At 51.7% G+C, this 24,870-nt stretch overlaps 1 protein-coding gene across 1 annotated transcript in view; it reads left to right on the top strand.

Moving 5' to 3' along the window:
* The first annotated feature begins 146 nt into the window (after positions 1 to 146).
* Positions 147 to 24,870, top strand: part of LOC144496726 (valine--tRNA ligase-like) — a 79,142-nt gene continuing 54,418 nt past the window's right edge. The window contains 13 exon segments of the mRNA XM_078217228.1: positions 147 to 214; positions 4,040 to 4,427; positions 7,482 to 7,625; positions 9,634 to 9,778; positions 11,375 to 11,550; positions 13,143 to 13,227; positions 15,211 to 15,311; positions 17,290 to 17,414; positions 17,808 to 17,972; positions 19,599 to 19,680; positions 21,290 to 21,409; positions 21,933 to 22,041; positions 23,806 to 23,894. Coding sequence (XP_078073354.1) covers positions 4,065 to 4,427; positions 7,482 to 7,625; positions 9,634 to 9,778; positions 11,375 to 11,550; positions 13,143 to 13,227; positions 15,211 to 15,311; positions 17,290 to 17,414; positions 17,808 to 17,972; positions 19,599 to 19,680; positions 21,290 to 21,409; positions 21,933 to 22,041; positions 23,806 to 23,894 — 1,704 coding nt within the window. The 5' untranslated portion in view covers positions 147 to 214; positions 4,040 to 4,064.

Raw genomic sequence — 24,870 nt, 5'->3', positions numbered from 1 at the left:
GAGGAAAGAAGCTGGAACTGCTGAACGATCTTTCAGTTTCTGTGCCCTGGGGAGGTGAGCCGAGTGAGAAATGTTTGCTGGGGTTGTTCTCCCGGCTGCAGATCTCCTCTCCCCCGCCAGGGGCCGCTTCTGCAGGAACACCAGCCCCCGCATGCGCACTCCCGGCAGCTGCGTCTTCCTCGGTGCTGGGCCACAGATCGGGGAGGGAAAGAAAGTATTGTCTTTTCATTTCTGTTTCTCCCCATTGACGGCAGGTTCCCCTCCAGTCAAGAGAGCGTTCTTATTCATCACATCGCAGGATTATGGTTGCTTTAATTTAAATGCTTGTGGGCTCGATTCCACCAGGCTGGGCAAAGGCGTGTGTGAGTGGGGGGGTTCGTGCCGGGAACACGAGGGTGTCAGTGTGTGTGTGGGGAAGCCGGTGGGTGTCTCCACGTTCCATTCGAACCCTGACTCTTGTCTCCGCGTTCCATTCGAACCCCGGGGCTGTCTCCGCGTTCCATTCGAACCCCGGGGCTGTCTCCGCGTTCCATTCGAACCCTGACTCTTGTCTCCGCGTTCCATTCGAACCCCAGGGCTGTCTCCGCGTTCCATTCGAGTCCCCAGCCTCCAGGCGATGCCCACTCGCTCCTCTTCCAGCCACCCTCAGTCTCTGTTCCCCCGGTTTAAGCCGCTGCCACCGCTCCTCCCTCCCCACGCTGCCTGCACAGCTGACGCAACCGGCTGCTTGACTGACTGTCCGCAGGAGGAGAAAGCAGCTCAGCTCCAGCGGCAAGATTTTCCTTTGAAAAGCTTGCAAAATCTCCTGTCACTTCTCTCTCTCTCTCTCTCTCCCCCCCCCCCCCCCCCCCCAGTAACTTTATCAGGCGCTTGCAAAAAAGCACCTGCAACAAAATTCAACTTCTCACCTTGCACCATGTTTTAAGATGGTGGCCTGGTGGTAATGCCACTGGGCTAGTAATCCAGAGGCCCAGGCTGATGTCCTGGGGGAATTTAAATTCAATTCATAGAATCTGGAATTGGACAATACAAAAGGGTGGCACAGTGAGTTAGCACTGCTGCCTCACAGCGCCAGGGACCCGGGTTCGATTCCGGCTTCAGGTCACTGTCTGTGCAGTGTCTGCACGTTCTCCCCGTGTCTGCGTGGGTTTCCTCCGGGTGCTCTGGTTTCCTCCCACACTCCAAAGATGTGCAGGTTAAGGTGGATTAACGGGGTATATACATGGGGGTAGACTCAATGGATCAAATGGCCTCCTGCATTGTAGGGAGTCTATGATTTTTAAGAAATAGAAGCAGGAGTGGACCACCATTCAAGCCTGCCCCACCATTCAATACAATCCTGACTGATCTTTTGATTTGATTTGATTTATTATTGTCACATGTATTAGTATACAGTGAAAAGTATTGTGCGCTAGACTGACAAAGCATACCGTTCATAGAGAAGGAAAGGAGAGAGTGCAGAAAGTAATGTTACAGTGATCTATGCTGGTCTCAGCTCCTTTTCTGCACCATTTCCCCACAGCCCTCTTCCTCGATATAAGAACATAAGAAATAGGAGCAGGAGTAGGCCATCTAGCCCCTCGAGCCTGCCCCGCCATTCAACAAGATCATGGCTGATCTGATAGTGGGTTCAGTTCCACTTACCCGCCCACTCACCATAACCCTTAATTCCCTTATTGATCAGAAATCTATCTACCTGTGACTTAAACATATTCAACGAGGAAGCCTCCACTGCTTCAATGGGCAGAGAATTCCAGAGATTCACTACCCTCTGAGAGAAGAAGTTCCTCCTCAACTCTGTCCTAAACTGACTCCCCCTTATTTTGAGGCTGTGTCCTCTAGTTCTTGTTTCCTTTCTAAGTGGAAAGAATCTCTCTGCCTCTACCCTGTCTAGCCCCTTCATTATCTTATATGTCTCTATAAGATCTCCCCTCAGCCTTCTAAACTCCAACAAGTACAGGCCCAGTCTACTCAATCTCTCCTCATAAGCTAAGATATATCAAATATTTATCCGCCTCCCACTTTAAATACTTCTTATGATCCAGCCTCCACCTCCCTTTGGGGCAGAGAATTCCAGAGATTCTCCACCCTCTGCGAGAAGACATTTCTACATACCTCAGTTTTAAATGAACGGCCCTTTATCTTGTCGCTGTGTCCCCTTGTTTGAGACTCTCCCACCAGTGGAAACATCTCACCATCTACCCTGTCAAACCCCCTCAGAATCTTATATGTTTGAATAAGGTCACGCCTCACTCTTCGAAACTCCAAAGGAATACAGACCCAGAGTATTTAGTCCCTCTTGATGGGACAACCCTCTGACCCCAGGAATTAGCCTGGGAAAGTTTGTGTCAGTAATGGTGACAATGAAACTATCATCGGTGAACCCATCTGGTTCACTAATGTCCTTTAGGGAAGGAAATCTGCCGTCCTTACCCGGTCTGGCCTACATGTGACTCCAGAGCCACAGCAATGTGGTTGACTCTCAACTGCCCTCTGAACTGGCCGAGGGAGACACGCAGTTCGAGGGGCAATTAGGGATGGGCAATACTGGCCCAGCCAGCGACACCCACATCCCGTAAAAAATAAGAAGAATGAGAGAGGAGCCTCGATTGCAACACTCTTAATATTTACAATATCCATTCACAGCCCGAGAGCAAAACATTGTAAATTGCAAATGACAGGAAGGGGGACGGAACATTTCACCGTCCAGCGCCTTCCACTCTGAGAAATGTTCTCCTTTCACGGGATGTTTCCCATCCCTAATTGCCCCTTGAACCGGGTGTTTCGCTCGGTCCTTTTAAGAGTCTGGAGTCACAGACCGAGTAAGGACGGCAGATTTCTTTCTTTCATGAGGGGTTGCCATATTTTTTTTAAAAAATCATTTACGGGATGCGGCACGTCACTGGCTGGGCCAATCCCTTACTACTCTTAGACAGGCAGTTGAAAGTCAACCACATTGCTGTGGCTCTGGAGTCACATGTAGGCCAGACCGGGTAAGCACGGCAGATTTCCTTCCCTAAAGGACATGAGTGAACCAGATGGGGTTTTCCGACAATGGTTTCATGGTCATCAGTAGATTCTTAATTCCAGGTATTTTTTATTGAATTCAAATTCCACCATCTGTCGTGGTCCCCCAACCTTGCCGAGTGTCTAATCCAGTGACACTACGCCACTGCCTCCCCTTTGATCTAAGTCGGAGATGAGGGAACATTTTTTTCCCCCTCAGGAGATAGAGACTAGAAGCAGGAGGAGACCATTCGGCCCTTCGAGCCTGCTCTGCCATCCATTATGATCATGGCTGATTATCACGTTCAATATCCTGATCCCACAATCCCCCCTTATCCCTTTAGCCTTAAGGGCTATAAGACATGGGAGCAGAATTAGGCCATTCGGCCCATTGAGTCTGCTCCACCATTCAATCATGGCTGATACGCTCCTCATCCCCATTCTCCTGCCTTCTCCCCATAACCCTTGACCTCCATGTTGATCAAGAACCCATCTATATCTAATTTATTCTTGAAATCAGACAACGTTTTGGCCTCAACTACATTCTGTGGTAGTGAATTCCACACATTCACCACCCTCTGGGTGAAGAAATTTCTCCTCACCTCAATCCTAAAAGGTTTACTCCTTATCCTCAAACTATGACCCCCTCGTTCAGGACTCCCCCCACCATTGGGAACGTTCTTCCTGAGATGGTGGTTGGTCTGTGGAATTCTCTCCCTCGGCGAGTGCTGCAGTCTGGGTCACCGAATATATTTAAGGCAGAGTTAGATGGGTTTCGGGTCAACGGGGGAACCGAGGACTGGGGGAGGGGCAGAAAGGACAAAGGAGTTGACGCCACAATCAGATCAGTCATGGTCCAATGGAATGGCGGGGCAATATCAAGGGGCTGAGTGGCCGCCTCCTGCTTGTAACGCCTTGCCGCACTTAACCATGTGAACCCACAATGTAACTGCCAGACGATGTTATCAATGTCATGCAAAGAATAACAGTTGAAACATTTCCCCTGCTTGTTTTTTTCTCCCCTCCCCTGTAGCTCGCTCTCTCCAGCCGAACCCAGGATGGCTTTGCCGACGCTCTACCTCTCTCCTCACCTTCACAACTTCCAAAACGCCAAGGTCCTGGTGGCGCTGGAGTATGGCAGGTCGAAGGTCAGGCTGGTGGAGATCCGAGGACCGGCCGCCGGGGACACCCAGAGCCAGCAGGCCATGTCCAGGTTGCCAGCGGTGGAAACCGAGTCCAAGCTGTGCATGCACGGAGCGACGGCCGTGGCCCAGTACCTGGCCCCGGACAGGATGAGGGGCGCCGACAGGAAGGAGGCCGCCCTGGTCCAGCAGTGGGTGAGCTTCGCGGACAGTGAGCTGGTTCCGCCCGCCTGCACCTGGGTCTTCCCCGTGCTGGGCCTGCTGAAACATAACAAGAAGGTACGGCTGCCCGGTCTATTTATCATTTATCCGGCTCCTCAATCATCCACTCACCAACCCGACTCGGAAATACATTCCCCATTCCACCTTCCAAACCCACGACCGCTACTATCTAGAAGGACAAGGGCAGAAGATACCTGGGAACACCCCCACCTGGAGGCTCCCCTCCGAGTCACTCACCATCCTGACTTGGAAATATATCGGCCGTTCCTTCACTGTCGGGTGCAGGAGGCTATCTAGAGAGTTAGGGTTTATGACACTAATAAATAAACTTAAAACGTAAACATATATTAAGCTGATCTTTCTCTACACTCTAGCTATGACAGTAACACTACATTCTACACACTCTCCTTCTCCCCTATGTACTCTATGAATGGTATGCTTTGTCTGTTTAGCGTGCAAGAAGCAATACTTTTCACTGTATCCCAGTACATGTGACAATAACTCAAGTATTGCCCATCCCTAATTGCCCCTTGAGAAGGTGGTGGTGAGCTGTCTTTTTGAACCGCTAGATATACCCACAGTGCTGTCAGGAAGGGAGCTCCAGGAGTTTGACCCCAGTGACTGAAGGAACGGCCGATTTATTTCCAAGTTGGGGTGGTGAGTGACTCGGAGGGGAACCTCCAGGTGGGGGTGTTGCCAGGTATCTGCTGCCCTTGTCCTTCTAGGTGGAAGTGGTCGTGGGTTTGGAAGGTGCTGCCTGAGGAGCCTTGGTGAGTTGCTGTAACTCTCATTTGTTCCCTTCCTTCACTTCACCATTGCTGCCTTGTCATGAGTTGCCCAGGCCCTGAGCTATGGAATTGCATCCAATAACCTTTCTTTAATCCTCCTCACTTTGAGATGCTTTTTAACAGTTTGCCTTGGTTCACCTTCCCCGATATTTCCTTCTATTGCTGAAGGTCACCCATCAGACTAATCCTCTGTTAAGAGGCACTGGGTGTTTGCTGATTCTTATGAAAGGTAAAGTTGTCACAGTCCCAGATGACCATTGGCTGACTGGTGGTGATTTAACCTGAGGGTCACCACACCTCAGGTCAGGAGCAAGTTTCAGAAAGCGGGGACCTTCATGAATAACCTCAGCCGGTAGGGGATTTGAACCCACAGTGTTGGCAGAGTGGTTAGCTCTGCGTCACTAACCAGCCATCCAGCCAACTCAGCTAAACCGATGCCCAATCTATACATCTAGTCTATCTAGTGATAAACTAGATGTTCAGAATGGCCCTGTTAGATAGGGATATGAGGGAGGATGGAGCTAACCAAACATGACTCGCAATATTAGAGGATTACAGGAATGCTGGCGAAGGCTAAGAATAGAAAAGTATCAAAAAATAGAATTAAACACAGAAGAATACTCAAGTGATTATCACTGCTGCCTCACAGCGCCAGGGACCTGGGTTCAATTCCCGGTTTGGGTCACTGTCTGTGTGGAGTTTGCACATTCTCCCCATGTCTGCGTGGGTTTCCTCCAGGTGCTCCGGTTTCCTCCCACAGTCCAATAATGTGCAGCTTTGGGGGATTGGCCATGCTAAATTGCTCCTTAGTGTCCAAAGATATGCAGGTTAGGTGGATTGGCCATGCTAAATTATCCCCTCGTGTCCAAAGATGTGTGGATAAGTGGGGTTACTGGGATAGAGCAAGGTGATGGGCCTGGGTAAGATGCTTTGCCAGAGGGTAGATGCAGACTCGATGGACTGAATCTTGTCCTCTGAGAAAGTTGTAAGTGGTGTTGATGTTGAAAGAAATCAGGGTGTGCTCACACAAGGATTGCAGAAAGTTAGCAAGCTGTTGCAGTAAGACATTAGGAAGGGAAATGGCACGTTGAACTTTATTGCGAGGAGATTGGAGTACAAGAATAAATAAGTCTTGCTACAGTTGTACGGGGTTTTGGTGAGACCACATCAAAGTTTTGGTCACCACAGTTAAGAAAGGATATACTTGTATTGGAGTCGGTACAGAGAATGTCTCTGGGATGAGGGGATTGTCCTATGATAGGAAGCTGAGTAAATTGGGTCAAAATTCTCTGGAGTTCAGAAGAATGAGAGGTGATCGCATTGAAACATATAAAATTCTGGAGGGGTGGACACTGAGAGATTGTTTCTGCTGGTTGGGGGATCTAAACACAGGGGACATACAGTCTCAGGATAAGGAGGCAATCATTTAAGACTGAGATGAGGAGAAATTTCTTCACTCGTAGGGTCATGAATCTTCGGACTTCTTTCCCACAGAGGGTTGTGGATGCTCCTTCGCTGAGTATATTTAAGGCTGTGCTCTCCCTGTCCCGCCATGGGGGGCGGCACAGTGGCACAGCAGTTAGCACTGCTGCCTCACAGCGCCAGGGACCCGGGTTCAATACCCGGCTTGGGTCACTGATAGAAGTCTACAAGATTATGAGGGGCATGGACAGAGTGGATAGTCAGAAGCTTTTTCCCAGGGTGGAAGAGTCAATTACTAGGGGGCACAGGTTTAAGGTGCGAGGGGCACAGTTTAAAGGAGATGTACGAGGCAGATTTTTTACACAGAGGGTGGTGGGTGCCTGGAACTCGCTGCCGGGGGAGGTAGTGGAAGCGGATACGGTAGTGACGTTTAAGGGGCGTCTTGACAAATACATGAATAGAATGGGAATAGAGGGATATGGTCCCCGGAAGGGTAGGGGGTTTTAGATCAGTCGGGCAGCATGGTCGGTGCAGGCTTGGAGGGCCGAAGGGCCTGTTCCTGTGCAGTAATTTTCTTTGTTCTTTGTCTGTGTGGAGTCTGCACGTTCTCCCCGTGTCTGCGTGGGTTTCCTCCGGGTGCTCCGGTTTCCTCCCACAGCCTGAAAGACGTGCTGGTTCGGTGTATTGGCCGTGCTAAATTCTCCCTCAGTGTACCCAAACAGCCGCCGGAGTGTGGTGACTAGGGGATTTTCACAGTAATTTCATTGCAGTGTTAATGTAAGCCAACTTGTGAATAATAAATAAACTTTAAACTTTAATCTTTTCTCTGGGATTGTGGTAATGGGGAGCGGGCGGGGAAATGGAGTTGAAAGCCACGTTGTCTCCTCTGTTTTGTCACCAGGCTGTCGAACGAGCCCAGCTGGACCTGAAGAAGATTCTGCAGTTTCTCGACGACCACCTGAAGCTGCGGACATACCTGGTGGGGGAGGGGGTCACCCTGGCTGACATCGCAGTCACCTGCTCGCTGCTGCTCCCCTACAAGCACGTACGTCGCAAACCTTTTCCTAACTGAGGCTTTTCTAACCATGGGGCGGTCAGCTGGAACCCCGACACCTCTTTGTGCAGCTGCGATCCGCGGCGGGGTTTCTGCGGGTTGCTTGTTTGCTTCTCCCTGTGTCTGGTGGTCGAGCAGGAACAGAAAGCGGTTAATTAAATAAACACGTTAATATCCACCTGATTTTCCGCCCCCCCCGTCCACCCACAGCATGGTGGGCCGCCTGTCCCTGACACCTCATATTCAGGATCAGCAATGCAGAGTCCCTGCTTCACCTCACAGGGCAGCAAGGTTAAAATTGGGACGGTTCACTCACCACGGCTCCACGACTGAGGTCAAAGACATTTATTACACGCCAAATATTTCATCATGAGTTTTCCCCTGGGTCGAAATGTCAGTTACTAGGAGACATGGGTTTCAGGTAAAAGGGGGTAAGTTTAAAGAAGATGCGAGAGGCAAGTCTTTTTTACACAGAGGGTGGTAAGTACCTGGAATGCCCTGCCCGGGGAGGTGGTAGAAGCAGATACAATTGCCCCTTAGTGTCCAAAGATGTGCGGGTTAGGGGGATTGGCCATGGTAAATTGCCCCTTAGTGTCCAAAGATGTGCAGGTTAGGGGGATTGGCCATGTTAAATTGCCCCTTAGTGTCCAAAGATGTGCGGATTAGGGGGATTGGCCATGGTAAATTGCCCCTTAGTGTCCAAAGATGTGCAGGTTAGGGGGATTGGCCATGCTAAATTGCCCCTTAGTGTCCAAAGATGTGCGGGTTAGGGGGATTGGCCATGCTAAATTGCCCCTTAGTGTCCAAAGATGTGCGGGTTAGGGGGATTGGCCATGTTAAATTGCCCCTTAGTGTCCAAAGATGTGCGGATTAGGGGGATTGGCCATGGTAAATTGCCCCTTAGTGTCCAAAGATGTGCGGGTTAGGGGGATTGGCCATGCTAAATTGCCCCTTAGTGTCCAAAGATGTGCGGATTAGGGGGATTGGCCATGGTAAATTGCCCCTTAGTGTCCAAAGATGTGCGGGTTAGGGGGATTGGCCATGCTAAATTGCCCCTTAGTGTCCAAAGATGTGCGGATTAGGGGGATTGGCCATGGTAAATTGCCCCTTAGTGTCCAAAGATGTGCGGGTTAGGGGGATTGGCCATGCTAAATTGCCCCTTAGTGTCCAAAGATGTGCGGATTAGGGGGATTGGCCATGGTAAATTGCCCCTTAGTGTCCAAAGATGTGCGGGTTAGGGGGATTGGCCATGCTAAATTGCCCCTTAGTGTCCAAAGATGTGCGGATTAGGGGGATTGGCCATGCTGAATTGCCCCTTAGTGTCCAAAGATGTGCGGATTAGGGGGATTGGCCATGCTGAATTGCCCCTTAGTGTACAGACATGTGTACGGCTTGCGGCTAATCCATGTTCATCGGATAGTAGACGACGGTCTACCCGAAGACCTTCGGTATAGTGAACCGACCACTGGGTCACAACCTCCTGGGCCTCCAATACCCTCCGCCTTGAGGGCACGTCCAGGTGAGGTGTGGAGTTGGCAGATGTTGACTCTGACAACTGGGAGTCAGTTATCGATGGCTGCGACCTCTGGAGTCTGACGTTTGGGAAGGACACTGGAAGAAGCGAGCAGAAAAGGAAAGCTCAGCTGACTGAGAAGAGGGTCCAGGGAAAACGGAGGCCAGAGAATCGTGCACCTTCTCAGCCCCACTGCGCTCCTCTGCAGTAAATGCAGCAGAGACTGGGCCATGTCAGAGTGAGGCTCCTGAGACACAGCAGATGATGTTTAACTCGGAGTTGACCATCACAGCGTAAACCATCATCCCACGTGATGGGAAACAAAAAACCGAAAGGTATTGAGGGATCAGGGGGTGACTGAGAGATCGGACCAGCCATGGGCTTATTGAGTGGAGGAGGAACAGGCCAGAGGGACTGCAGTGGGAGGGTTTCGCGCCCGTGGTAACGGAAGTGCCTGACGACGCCACTGCTTGTTCCCTCCCGCAGGTCTTTGACCCCGACTTCAGGAAGCCCTACGTCAATGTGAACCGCTGGTTCCTGACCTGCGTGAACCAGGCCGAGTTCACCCAGGCACTGGGAGCGGTGAGGCTCTGCGAGAAGATCGTGCCAGTAACCACTGAGACATGTCCAGGTGAGCAGAGGGGTGATCTCGGTCCGATCTGAGATTATTGTCACATGGATTGGGGAGGCAGTGAGAAGTATTGGCCGCAATTCTCCCATCACGACCTGTAACTTTTCTATCGAGTCGTGGTGGGAGATGTGCATCTGCGGCCGTGTACCGGGATTTGTACATGCGCCGGGAATGCATGCGCATCTCCCAGAGCTGGCGAACAGTCGCTGGTCAGACCCCGCTGGAAACCAGCGGGAAGGCAGGTAAGTAATTTAAATATTTCAAAAATATATTTTAAATATGTTTAGCAGGTCATTATCGGGAACTTTCAGGTCCCGATTGAATCTCCCACCCCGCCCGGAGTACTTCATTCCAGCAGGGTTCAGACGAGCTCCCCACGTTCGGGGAACTAGCGGGAGACCCCGCCAGAATGAAAGGAATGGCAATCGGGGCCCCCCAGGGGGTCGGACAGCAGCGGGGCGGGGGGGGGGGCGGTGTGATTCCCTCTGGGAATGAGCACCCTGGCACTGCCCAAGGGGCAAAGTGCCCATGGCCAGGGGGCACCTTGGCATTGCCCACCGGGCATCAGGCAGTGCCAAGGGGCTGGGGCCTACTGTGGGCAGGGCCTAGTGGTGATCAGTGGGGTTGGGGGGGTCCGCTGCCGCTCTGCATTGGGATCGGCCTGGGATGGAGGGAGGGCAGCGATTGAGTGGGGTGGGGAGGGTCTGCCGGGGTGAGGGGGATGGGGGGAAACGCCACGGCTGGGGGGGGGGGGGTGGGGGGGGGGGCTGTACATCGGGGCGCTCCGGGGCGGGCACAGAGGTGTCAGGGCTGGCCGCGATCAGGCCGTGGGGGGGGCTGGAGGGGCAGCACTGCGGGGGTCCAGGACTGGCCAGCGATCAAGCTGACCAGCAAACGGGGAGTCTGACAGGTCGGGACCACTGCGCATGCGCAGAATTCCAGAACTATCAGACTCCGGCGTGAATAGGCCCCGCGCCCCTGGGTTTTAATGAGATTCACGACTGGGACCTCTGCAGTGCACAGAGTGCGGAGATTCAGGTGAGAAGCTGAACTGACAGAACACTCGGGATTTAGAACAGTTTTCCCACCAATTCAGCACTTTTGGGAGAATCGCCCCCATTGTTTCTTGCGCGCTATGCATACAAAGCATACCGTTCATCGAGTACATAGGGGAGAAATAAATGAGAGGGTGCAGAAGGTGTTACAGTCGTAGCCAGGGTGTAGAGAAAGATCAACTTAATGCAAGGTTGGTCCATTCAAAAGTCTGACAGCAGCAGGGAAGAAGCTGTTCTTGAGTCGGTTGGTACGTGACCTCAGACTTTTGTATCTTTTTCCTGATGGAAGAAGGTGGAAGAGAGAATGTCCGGGGTGCGTGGGGTCCTTGATTATGCTGGCTGCTTTTTCCGAGGCAGCGGGAAGTGTAGAGAAAATCAATGGATGGGGGGCTGGTTTGTGTGATGGATTGGGCTACATTCACAGTTTCTTGCGGTCTTTGATTGGCTGCATTCTCATTGTGGGCTGGAACAAGGGGCTGAATGGCCTCCTCCTCTTGGTCTCCTTCCTTCCGCTGATGGCCTCCTTTGCTCGGTTCCGCAGGGCAGCAGCAGCCGGAGGAGCGGAACGCTCTCAGCCCGGATGTGTCCCCCCAGGCGGAGGAACCGGCTAAGAAGACTCCGGCGCAGCTGAAGAAAGAGGCGATGAAGAGGGAGAAGATGGAGAAGTTCCTGCAGAAACAAGACAAGCTGAAGGAGCAGCAGCAGAGGCAGCCGGAGGTGAGTGCAGGGGGAGTATGTCAGTCAGAGACCAGAGTGGGGGGGGGGGGGGATGAGTGTGGAGATCCAGCAGGCTGGTCAGTGACATTCTGTTGCCAGTTTGACCCGAGAGCAGGGAAGGAAACTTGCCACCCATACCTGATGTGGCTGACATGTGACTTTTTACATTCATTTGTGGGCATCGCTGGCTGGGCCAGCATTTATTACCCATCCCAAAATGCCCTCCATTTCAGAGGGCAATTGAGAGTCAACCACATTGCCATGGCTCTGGAGTCACATGTAGGCCAGACCGGGTAAGGACGGCAGATTTCCTTCCCTAAAGGACGTTAGTGAACCAGATGGGTTTTTCCGACAATGGTTTCATGGTCATCCACCACACTCTCAGACAGTACATTCCGGATCCTTTTATTGAATTCAGATTTCACCATCTGCTGTGGTGGGATTCGAGCCCGGGTTCCCAGATCTTGCCCTCGGTCTCTGGATTACTAGTCCAGTGACAATACCACTATTCCACCACCTCCAGGCCCACAGCAATGTGGTTGACTCTTAACTGCCCCCGAGAGGTGCAAGCCACTCAGTTCAAGAGCATTTAAAAAATCCAAATTTGTTTAATTATTAAAAACAGACTGCTGTTATAGTTGAAAGAAGCATTAACGACATTGCAGGAAACACAGCCCCGTTTGTCTCCAATGCTGGGAATGTGGGAGACAGTGGCCTAGTGCTTAATCTATTAATCCAGAAACTCAGCGAATGTTCTGGGGACCCGGGTTCGAATCCCACCACGGCAGATGGTGGAATTCAATAAAAAAATCTGGAATTAAGAATCTACTGATGACCATGAAACCATTGTCGATTGTCGGAAAAACCCACCTGGTTCCTTTAGGGAAGGAATTCTGCCGTCCGTAGCCGGTCTGGCCTACATGTGACTCCAGAGCCACAGCTTTGTGGTTGACTTTCAACTACCCTCTGAAATGGCTGAGTGAGACACTCAGGGATGGGCAGTAAACGCTGGGCCCAGGCAGCGACGCCCATGTCCCACGAATGAGTAAAGAAGAAAATCGAAAGGGAAAATGTGAGGAAGGTTTTCGGTGGAGGCTGTATCTGTGGAAGGCCTTTGAGCTGGAAGGTTAACCATCAAGTCTGGATCTTTACTGATCTGAGATGAGCTAATTGCAGTTCTTTGCAAGTCCCTACCTCCCCGCCCCCTCCCCTGGACACTCGATCAATGAATATGTTTAAGACTGAGATCAGTAACATTTTTGGACAGGGAGGGATATCGCGTGTGGGCGGGAAAAGAGGATTTTGAGGTTGAAGATCCGCCATGATCTTCCGGAATGGTGGGGCAGACTCCCGGGAGCGATATGTGAACATAGGTGCAGAAGTAGGCCATTCAGCCCCTCGAGCTTGGCCAATAACTGCTGGCCTAGCCAGCGATACCCGCATCCTCTATGTGACTTATAAAGAGAAACCCGAATGGGCCACAGTCAACCCTGAGGCTTCTGACCTTCGTCACTCCAAGTGAACCGGACCACGGGATGAGAAACTGATGGATTTTAAATAATTTTCTCTCTTCCGTCGCCCCCCCCCCTCAGAAAAAAGCCAAAATAGAGAAGAAAGAAAAGAAGGATCTGGGAGTGATTACATACGACATTCTGACAACTCCTGGGGAGAAGAAAGGTGAGGCGGATTCAGTGTCTAACGTCTAATCTCCTGCAAGCTCGGACCATTAGGCTGCTACTGGCACAGTGATTAGCACTGCTGCCTCACAGCGCCAGGGACCCGGGTTCACTGCTGCCTTACAGCGCCAGGGACCCAGGTTCACTGCTGCCCCATAGCGCCAGGGACCCGGGTTCACTGCTGCCTCACAGCGCCAGGGACCCGGGTTCACTGCTGCCTCACAGCGCCAGGGACCCGGGTTCACTGCTGCCTCACAGCGCCAGGGACCCGGGTTCACTGCTGCCTCACAGCGCCAGGGTCCCGGGTTCACTGCTGCCTCCCAGCGCCAGGGACCTGGGTTCACTGCTGCCTCACAGCGCCAGGGACCCGGGTTCACTGCTGCCTCACAGCGCCAGGGACCCGGGTTCACTGCTGCCTCACAGCGCCAGGGACCCGGGTTCACTGCTGCCTCACAGCGCCAGGGACCCGGGTTCACTGCTGCCTCACAGCGCCAGGGACCCGGGTTCACTGCTGCCTCCCAGCGCCAGGGACCCGGGTTCACTGCTGCCTCCCAGCGCCAGGGACCCGGGTTCACTGCTGCCTCCCAGCGCCAGGGACCCGGGTTCACTGCTGCCTCACAGCGCCAGGGACCCGGGTTCACTGCTGCCTCACAGCGCCAGGGACCCGGGTTCACTGCTGCCTCACAGCGCCAGGGACCTGGGTTCCATTCCCGGCTTGGGTCACTGTCTGTGCGGCTACTTAGAGGAACTGTGCTTAATGCTCCTCCGATATGTCAGTCTCTGATTGAATCCACATGGAGGTCGCTAACTTTACAGATATGAATTTCTCAGTGATCAACGCAAAGTGTCCCCTGACACAATTTAATATTTCAAGTCTTTTACTGTAACAAATTAAGATCATCGACACCGACTAGACATTACGGCTTGCAGCTGATACGTAACTGCAGCAAAGGATTAATTATTAATTCCTTATTAATCCCCTAATGGGGAGAACCTTCAAACTCCGCACAGACCCAAGCCAGGAATTGAACCCGGGTTCTGTGAACCTAGCGCTGTGAGGCAGCAGTGCTAACCACTGTGCCACCGTGCTGCCCCAGAACAACTGATACAAGACAACAGTTGAGTTCTTCGTTAGATACGTTTTAAAGTGCTGGAGGAGTATCTGACCAGTTGGTTGTTCTATAATGTGTCAACGTCTTGGTGAAACTTATAAAATTCTAACAGGATTAGACAGGGTAGATTCAGAAAGAATGTTCCCGATGGTGGGGGGGGTCCAGAACTAGGGGTCATAGTTTGAGGATAAGGGGTAAACCTTTTAGGACTGAGGTGAGGAGAAATTTCTTCACCCAGAGGGTGGTGAATGTGTGGAATTCACTCCCACAGAAAGTAGTTGAGGCCAAAACACTGTGTGATTTTCAGGAAGAAATTAGATTTCGCTCTTGGGGATAAAGGGATCGAGGGATATGGGGGGAAGGGGGGGATCAGGATATTGGATTTGATGATCAAAATGAATGGTAGAGCAGGCCCGAAGGGCTGAATGGCCTCCTCCTGCTTCTAGTTTCAATGTTTCTACAGTGCAACATTCCAGCTACCACCATGTCCCTGATGATAGGAAGTACAGAAGACCAGAGGGAGTTTGGGGTGCCTGTCCATAGATCCCTAAAGCAGCAGGACAGGTAGATAAGGTGGTTGAGAAGGCAAATGGGATACTTGCCGTTATTAGCCGAGGCATCGAATATAAGAGCAGGAAGGTTACGATGGAGCTGTCTAAAACGCTGGTTAGGCCACAGCTGAAGCACTGTGTGCAGTTCTGGTCTCCACACAATAGGAAGGATATGATTGCACTGGAGAGGGTGCAGAGTAGGTTCACCAGGATGTCGCCTGGGATGGAGCGTTCCAGCTATGAAGAGAGGCTGGTTAGGCTGGGGTTGGAAGGTGAGAGTGTGGGCCACGATCCCTAACATACTGTTTCTCTACGCTGTAGACGTGAGCTGCCCGATGCCAGACTCGTACAGCCCGCAGTACGTGGAAGCGGCCTGGTACCCCTGGTGGGAGAAGCAAGGATTCTTCAAACCCGAGTACAAGGTAAGCGCCCAAGCGGTGTTCCTCCGCGGGGCTGGAGCGATCCAGCGGTGTGGCCGTCAGCTTTCCCCTCCGGAACATTCTGCAGGGCGTTCTACCTGGTTCCGAGGCCCTGGACCAGGCTGGTTGGTGTGTGGGCCGGAGGTTGTTGGGGGGGGGGTAATGGTGGAAATGGGACAGTTTCCTGGTGTTCATGCTATCTCTGATTTGATTTATTATTGTCACATGTGTTAATACACAGTGAAAAGTATTGTTTCTTGCGCGCCATACAGACAAAGCATACCGTTCATAGAGAAGGAAAGGAGAGAATGCAGAATATAGTGTTACAGTCACAGCTAGGGTGTAGAGAAAGATCAACTTAATGCAAGATAAGTCCATTCAAAAGTCTGACAGCAGCAGGGAAGAAGCTGTTCTTGAGTCGGTTGTTACATGACCTCAGACTTTTTGTATCTTTTTCCCGGTGGAAGAGTGGAAAATGACGGATTGTCAGTTAATGAGTGTGTCTGTGACGGCCTCCACAGTTGACCAGCTTGCCCCCCCCCCCTCCGCAATTCCTTTCCCCTGCCAGGATTTACCCAGTTCCCTTTGGAAAGTCACCATTAAATCTGCATCTGTTGCCCTTTTGGAACAGAACATTTCAGAACACCCTCTACATTGAAAAATCATTTTTCCCCAGCCTGTCTCCTTGTCTGTCTGGTCTTGGGAGGGATTCCAATGGCAGATGTATTTTTATTGATTACTGTCCTGCAAATTACTTTTGGATATTTTGTTACGTTCGGAGTCACAGGCTGGGAGAGTAACTCACCTCCTGACTCCCCAGAATCTGTCCATCACCTACAAGGACCCAAGTCAGGAGTGTGATGGAATACTCTCCACTTGCCTGGACGGGTGCAGCTCCAACAACACTCGAGAAGCTCGACACCGTCCAGGACAAAGCAGCCCCGCTTGATTGCTACCCCATCAACAAACATTCACTCCCTCCACCACCAACGCACAGTGACAGCCGTGTGTACCATCTACAAGATGCACTGCAGCAACTCACCAAGGCTCCTTAGGCAGCACCTTCCAAACCCACGACGCTATCATCTAGAAGGACAAGGGCAGCAGGTATCTGGGGACACACTCACCTGGAGGTTCCCCTCCAAGTTGCTGACCATCCCGATTGGAAATATATCGGCTGTTCCTTCACTGTCGCTGGGTCAAAACCCTGGAACTCCCTTCCTCCTGTTGGGGAGGCGAGGACGTAGTGGTATTGTCACTGGACCAGTAACCCAGAGACCCAGGTTCGAATCCCTCCAAGGCCAATGGTGAAATTTGAATTTAATTGAAAAACCATTGTGTTCCACCCTCCTGGGGAAGGAGTTTATGGGCGGCACGGTGGCAGAGTGGTTAGTACTGCTGGCTCACAACACCAGGGACCTGGGTTCAATTCCAGCCTTGGGTCACTGTCTGTGTGGAGTTTGAACGCTCTCCCTGTGTCTGCGTGGGTTTCCTCCGGGTGCTCCGGTTTCCTCCCACAGTCCAAAGATGTGCGGTTAGGTTGATTGGCCATGCTAAATTGCCCCTTAGTGTCAGGGGGACTCGGGTGAATGCATGGGGTTATGGAGTAGGGCTCGAGTGGGATTGTGGTCGGTGCAGACTCGATGGGCCGAGTGGCCTCCTTCTGGACTGTAGGGATTCTGTGATTGTTGTAAAAACCCATCTCGTTCACTAATGGAAGGAAATCTGCCGTCCTTACCCGGTCTGGCCTGCATGTGAGTCCAGAGCCACAGCAATGTGGCTGACTCTTAATTGCCCTTGGAAATGCCCAAGCGAGACACTAAATTAAGAGCAATTAGGGATGGGCAATAAATGCTGGCCCAGCCCAGTGACACCCACATCCCGTGAATGAATGGAAAACAAGCTCAAAGTGCCGTTGAGTACAAGTTGTGGTCTCGGAGTTAATGTGATGTTGAAGCTGTTTCTCTTTCTGCTCCCGCAGCACAAGATCTCGGAGCCGAACCCAAAGGGGATGTTCATGATCTGCATCCCCCCGCCCAATGTGACGGGCTCCCTGCATCTGGGCCACGCTCTGACCAACGCCATCCAGGACTCGCTCACCCGCTGGTAATGCCCCCCCTCCCCACTGCAATCGACACGGTACCCTGGGCACCGCCTCACCCGCCATCTGCCTGCATTTGACGACCGGGCAGGGGACGTCTGCGGGGTAGGGGCTCATGGGACACTCCGGTGGGAAAGACAACTTGGCCTGTGGACCACGGCCCTCCAACACAATTCCAGGCCGGCCCCTTCCCTAAAAGTCTTTTCCAAGTTGGCTGAAGGATGGTTGGTACAAGTGCCATGAGGGGATCCTCTCTGAGACTGGGGTCCCACTGAATTCAAGGGCTTGGGTGGTGGGGGGTGGATTTGAAATATTGACCCCCTGGATGTGGCATTTTCCGTCCGTTGTTGACTGGATTCCGATCTGTTCCTCTTGTCTCTTTTCCTCTCTGTGCCCAGGCACCGGATGCGGGGAGAGACCACCCTGTGGAACCCGGGCTGCGATCACGCTGGCATTGCCACGCAGGTGGTGGTGGAGAAGAGGCTGTGGCGCCTGTCCCAGCGAACCCGGCACGACCTGGGCCGGCAGAACTTCATCGAGGAGGTGTGGAAGTGGAAGAACGAGTGAGTGCGACGGAAAAGACGCGTGTCCCACCCTGCCCTGCCCTACCCCATCCCGCACCACCGGCACTTTATCGGGGGGATCGGGATTTCCAGATCCCAGCTGAAGTTCCTCCATTTGTTGTCGGGGGCTGTGGTGGGGGTTGGATTTGTTGGGAAGTGTTGGGGGGGGGACATTGTTTGAGGGGGAGGAATTTATGTGGGGGGGTGGGTTTGTTTCGATGTGCCTGCAGTTTGGTGCCAATGGTTTAATTGACTGGGATCCGAGTGTGCCACCCTCCTGTTGGGAATGGGGCACACTTCTCCCCGTGTCTGATTCCTCAGTCACCCATGAAACTGGATTGTGGAGTCTCTGAGCCAGTTTCCCAGTGTTCGGAACGCCATCCTCCACTTCATTGGGTTGTCCCAACAGCCAGGTGCATGTCCAGAGAGATTGTGCTAGTTCAATTCCGGCCTTGGGTCACTGTCTGTGTGGAGTTTGTACATTCTCCCCGTGTCTGCGTGGGTTTCCTCCGGTGCTCCGGTTTCCTCCCACAGTCTGAAAGACGTGCTGGTTAGGTGCATTGGCCATGCTAAATTCTCCCTCAGTATCGGGCTGGCAGGATAAATACGTGCAGTTACGGGAAGAGGGTCTGGGTGCGATTGTTGTCGGTGCAGACTCGAGAGACCAAATGGCCTCTTTCTAGGGATTCTATGATTCGAGAAGACTGTTCTCCTTGGAGAGAGAAAAGGTTAAGAGGAGATTTGATAGAGATGTTCAAAATCATGAGGGGGCTGGAAAGAGTAGATAGAAACTTCCCGCTCGGAAAAGAAATGAGAGGACACAGATTTCAAGTGATTTACAAAAGAAGCAAATATGATAAGAAATAACTTTTTCACACAGCGAGTGGTTAGGATCTGGAACACACTGTCTGAGGGTGTGGTGGAGACAGATTCACACAGCGGGTGGTTAGGATCGGGAATGCACTGTCTGAGAGTGTGGTGGAGACAGATTCTCACAGCGAGTGGTTAGGATCTGGAACGCACTGTCTGAGAGTGTGGTGGAGACAGATTCACACAGCGAGTGGTTAGGATCTGGAATGCACTGTCTGAGAGTGTGGTGGAGACAGATTCACACAGCGAGTGGTTAGGATCTGGAATGTACTGTCTGAGAGTGTGGTGGAGACAGATTCACACAGCGAGTGGTTAGGATCTGGAATGTACTGTCTGAGAGTGTGGTGGAGACAGATTCACACAGCGAGTGGTTAGGATCTGGAATGTACTGTCTGAGAGTGTGGTGGAGACAGATTCACACAGCGAGTGGTTAGGATCTGGAATGTACTGTCTGAGAGTGTGGTGGAGACAGATTCACACAGCGAGTGGTTAGGATCTGGAATGTACTGTCTGAGAGTGTGGTGGAGACAGATTCAACCGAGAAATTCAGGAGGGAATTAGATGATTATTTGAGTAGAAACAATACATCGGGGTGCAGTGGAAAAGGCAGGGGAATGGCACTAAGTCATGATGCTAGTTCGGAGAACTGTAGGGGTCGCTTGGCCGCCTCCTGCGCTGTAACAGTCCTGTGATAAAAGCTCTTGTGCGGATAATCCGCAGCTCTTTCATTACATTCCATCCGTCTTTCCTGTCCAGGAAAGGTGACCGGATTTATCATCAGCTGCGGAAACTGGGATCGTCTCTGGACTGGGACCGGGCCTGCTTCACTATGGACCCTGTGAGTATGTCTCGGGCAGGCTAAGGGGACCTCAGGGGCTGCCTGGCGGCAGGGACGGAGAACTCGCTAACCACAGCCGCAATCCAATCTGCATTGCGCAAATCCCCCCAACTGTTAATACATCGCACAAGTACGGGCTGGGGACAGGTCAGCCAAGATTCTGACGGGGTTTGACAGGGCAGACACTGAGAGGTTTCAGAACATAGGAATTAGGAGCAGAATAGGCCATTCGGCCCTTCGAGCCTGCTCCGCCATTCAATCAGATCATGGCTGATCTCTCCCTGGTCTCAAATCCACCTCCCCACCTGTTCCCCATCTCCCTTTAACCCATTTTTAAAAATCAGAAATATATCTCCCTCCTTCTTCAAACCATTCAATGGTTCAGACTGCACCGCGCGATGGGGCAGCGAGTTCCACAAATTCACCACCCTCTGTGAGAAGTAGTTCCTCCTCATCTCAGTGTTAAATCTACCGCCTCTCAGCCTGTACCTGTGACCTCTTGTTCTCGATTGCCCCACAGGGGAAACATTTGGTCCACATTTACTCTATCAATCCCTTTTATATCCTTCGATCAGATCCTCTCTCATCCTTCTAAACTCCAGCGAGTACAAACCCAAACTGTTTAATCTCTCCTCATACGTCAGCCCTTTCATCCCCGGGATCAGTCTGGTGAACCCCCTCTGAACTGCCTCCAATGCTGCAACATCCTTCCTCAAATAAGGAGACCAAAACTGGACACAATACTCCAGATGTGGCCTCACCAGCTCCAGATGTGGCCTCACCAGCTCCAGATGTGGTCTCACCAGCACCCTGTACAATTGCAGCAACATTTCTCTACTTTTATACTCCAGTCCCTTTACAATAAATGCCAACATCCCATTTGCCTTTTTTATTCCGTGCTGCACCTGCATACCGACTGTCTGCGATTCATGAACACAGACACCCAGATCCCTCTGCCCAGAGGTTTGTTCCCCTCGCTGTCTGGGGAAATCGGGACCACACGGGCACGGTTTCAAGGGCATTGAGAGAGCGCGGTTCCTGGTGGCACCTCGGGTAGTTCAGGTCACATCAGCCCTTTACTGTACTGTTAACGTCACCATCACACTATAACCACTTGCCCAGCCCTAGTTGTGTATATCCGACACTCAAAGGGTGGCGAACATTTGGAATTCTGCACCACCAGAGGGTTCTGGTCGCTCCGTTGTGGAATATATTTAAGGCTGAGGTGGACTGGAGTTCCATCTCTTGAGGGATAAGGGAAGCAGGTATGGTCATATTGAATTGTGGAGAAGATTTGAGGTCCAAGTGATCTATTTCCCCCCCCTTTCCATTCCTTCCGTTCTTCTCAAGTCTGTTCAATGTCTGAAACATCGCCACCAGTTACTTTCTCCATAGACCTCCAACCAGACACTGTAATCAGGACTATAAAAGCGCTCCTTGCTGCTGCTGCTGCTGCATTTTTAAGCTGTGGTAATTGCTCAGAGGGAGATATTTTAGTTTTTATCGTGTTTCTAGTATTGGATGTTCATTTGTGTCTCAGACGGAGAGTTAAATATCTGCAGGTCTCGGACGGAGGTTTTAAGTAGATGAGTATCTCTTTCTCTTACAGAAACTCTCTAAGGCAGTTGAGGAAGCTTTTATCAGGCTGCATGATGAAGGTGTGATCTACCGGAGCACACGGTTGGTCAACTGGTCCTGCACACTTAACTCTGCCATCTCCGACATCGAGGTAAGCACCTGTGATTGGTGAAACTGTTCTGACTTGCAAGCTTCTGAGTGTGTGCGCTGTTCCCACACATGTTGGCACGGTGGCACAGTGGCTAACACTGCTGCCTCACAGTGCCAGGGACCCGGGTTCGATTCCAGTCTGTGTGGAGCCTGCAAGTTCTCCCCGTGCCTGCATGGATTTCCTCCGGGTGCTCCGGTTTCCTCCCTCAGTCCAAAGATGAGCAGGTTAGGTGGATTGGTCATGCTAAATTGCCCTTTAGTGTCCAGGGTAGGGAGGAGGGAAGAAGAGGGCATGGGGGGGGCACCAAGGACAATAGAAGGCTGAAATATTTGGCCAATTTACTAATGATGGGATAAGGAATCTGTGGTTGGGATGAGGCGGGGGGGGGGGGGTGTGGAGGGGAGAATTGGGAGAGGGGGGGATGGGGGTTGGCTACTGGCTCAGAATCAGCATGGTCTGGCAAGTGCAATGACCTGATGAAAGCTCGGCTGAGTTTCACACTGAGATGCCTTTCTCCCGTCAGGTGGACAAGAAGGAGCTGGCGGGACGGACACTCCTTCCCGTGCCCAACTACGCTGAGAAGGTGGAATTTGGAGTTCTGGTCTCCTTTGCGTATAAAATTGACGGATCGGGTGAGTCGTGACGAATGCTGAGCTGTGTCCAGTTGCATGTGGGGCTGAAATGGTAATGCTGCATCGCAGTCAGTCGCGCCAAATCACTTCCAGTTCCCTGGCACCCGGATGTGATTCTTCATCAGCAGGCCTTCGGTCCACTCACCACCTCCACAGGTCCCTGATACCATTGAGAACACTTACTCCTCCAATCTGAAGCAGGCAAACAATGCCTCATCAATGGCTCTTACTGTTAAATTTGTACCCACTCTCCTGCTGCCTCTTTAACCGCACTGGCTTCGATTTTGCTAACCGGCCTGTCAAAAATCCCAACAAACATCTACCCTCAGCATTCCCTTTCTGCTTACTGGCTAAAGGCCTTGATGATAGACTCTGATACCCACCCCTTATTTTTAAACAGTGACTCCCTCGTTCTAGATTCTCCCACCAGAGCAAACATCCTCTGAGCATCCACCATAGTCGAGAGCTTCAGGTTTTTAGGTGTCCAGATCACCAACAACTTGTCCTGGTCCCCCCATGCCGACACTATAGTTAAGAAAGCCCCACCAACGCCTCTACTTTCTCAGAAGACTAAGGAAATTTGGGATGTCAGCTACGACTCTCACCAACTTTTACAGATGCACCATAGAAAGCATTCTTTCTGGTTGTATCACAGCTTGGTATGGGCTCCTGCTCTGCCCAAGACTGCAAGGAACTACAAAAAGTCGTGAGTGTAGCCCAATCCATCACTCAAACCAGCCTCCCATCCATTGACTCTGTCTACACTTCCCGCTGCCTCAGCAAAGCAGCCAGCATAATTAAGGACCCCACGCACCCCGAACATTCGCTCTTCCACCTTCTTCCGTCGGGAAAAAGATACAAAAGTCTGAGGTCACCGACTCAAGAACAGCTTCTTCCCTGCTGCTGTCAGACTTTTGAATGGACCGACCTCGCACTAAGTTGATCTTTCTCTACACCCTAGCTATGACTGTAACACTACATTCTGCACCCTCTCCTTTCCTTCTCTATGAACGGTATGCTTTGTCTGCATAGTGCACAAGAAACAATCTTTTTCACTGTATACTAATACACGGTGGGTGAGCCGCCTTGAACAAACCACCCTGTCAATAGCAGATCAGGATCTTATACATTTCAGTAAGACCACCTCTCAATTTTCTTTTTTATTCATTCGTGGGACATGGCCGTCGCTGGTTGGCCAGCATTTATTGCCCATCCCTAGTTGCTGGAGGGCAGTTGAGAGTCAACCACATTGCTGTGGCTCTGGAGTCACATGTAGGCCAGACCGGGTAAGGACGGCAGATTTCCTTCCCTAAAGGACATTAGTGAACCAGATGGGTTTTTCCGACAATCGACAATGGTTTCATGGTCATCAGTAGATTCTTAATTCCAGATATTTTTTATTGAATTCAAATTCCACCATCATCCGTGGCGGGATTCGAACCCGGGTCCCCAGAACATTAGCTGAGTTTCTGGATTAATAGTCTAGCGATTATGCCACGAGTCCGTCGCCTTCCATACAGGCCCGGCCTTAACCAACCCTTTCCTCATAAGATAACCACGCCCCCCCCCCCCCCCCCCCCCCCCCCCACCCCACCCCCTCTCCCCGGCCAAAGTATCGCTAGGCAACTGCCCACTAATAAATACAAGTTGGTTTTTTTACTTCCTTCATGTTGTGCGTGTGGGATTTCACTCCGGGCTAACCAATGAGAATTTGTCACTGCCGCCCGGGACACTAATGGCCCCTTTCTCTCTGTGTCTCGGCAGACGAGGAAGTGGTGGTGGCCACCACCCGTATCGAGACCATGTTGGGTGACACCGCTGTGGCTGTACATCCGCAGGACCCCAGATACCAGGTAATGCTCGGACCCAGGGGAGGCGGGCGTGCGGGGCGGGCGGGTCACTTGGACCCACGGGTCAAGCAGATATATGTGTGATGTAATGTTTGAAGCCTCTCAATTGATTTGTATGGTGTTTGACAGCACAGCAGGAGGCCCTTTGGCCCATCATGTCTGTGCCAGCTATCAAGCCCCTATCTATTCTAATCCTGTTTTCTAGCACTCGCTCTTGTATGCTGTGGCGTTCCCAGTGCAATCCACATTTCCCGTGTGGAATTAAACCCTTGGTACTTTGTTACTTAAAGGAAACAGGGAACACTTTCAGCAACAAGTGGCGCTGCTATTTTGAGTCGTCTGTTCTCAATGTTCTTGGGTAAGAGTGGGTGCCCTTGACTTGCTGTGAACACCTCTGCGTTCTCTTTTTTATTTCTTCGTGGGACATAGGCATCGCTGGCTAGACCAGCATTTATTGCCCATCCCTAACTGCCCCTTGAGAAGGTGGTGGGTGAGCCGCCTTGAACCCGCTGCAGTCCCGGAGGTGTAGGTACACCCACAGTGCTGTTAGGGAGGGAGCTCCAGGATGTTGACCCAGCGACAGTGAAGGAACGGCCGATATGTTTCCAAGTCGGGCATGTTGGTCGGGTGGTGAGAAAGGCAGATGGCACACTCGCCTTTATCAATCGGGATATAGATTACAAAAGCAGAGAGGTCATGATGAAGTTGTATCGAACTTTGGTGAGGTCACAGCTGGAGTACTGGGTGCAGTTCTGGTCGCCACATTATAGGAAGGACGTGATTGCACTGGAGGGGGCGCAGAGGAGATTCACCAGGATGCTGCCTGGGACGGAGCATTTCAGTTATGAAGAGAGGTTGGATAGGCTTGGGTTGTTTTCTCTGGAGCAGAGAAGCCTGAGGGGGGCGACCTGATTGAGATGAACAAGATTATGAGGGGCATGGACAGGGTGGATACGGAGCAGCTGTTCCCCTGAGTTGA

This window comes from Mustelus asterias, chromosome 8 (genome assembly GCF_964213995.1).
Source record: "Mustelus asterias chromosome 8, sMusAst1.hap1.1, whole genome shotgun sequence".
Taxonomy (NCBI): Eukaryota; Metazoa; Chordata; class Chondrichthyes; order Carcharhiniformes; family Triakidae; genus Mustelus; species Mustelus asterias.
Note: the sequence above shows the minus strand (reverse complement) of the source record. Positions and strands in the feature narration are given on the sequence as shown.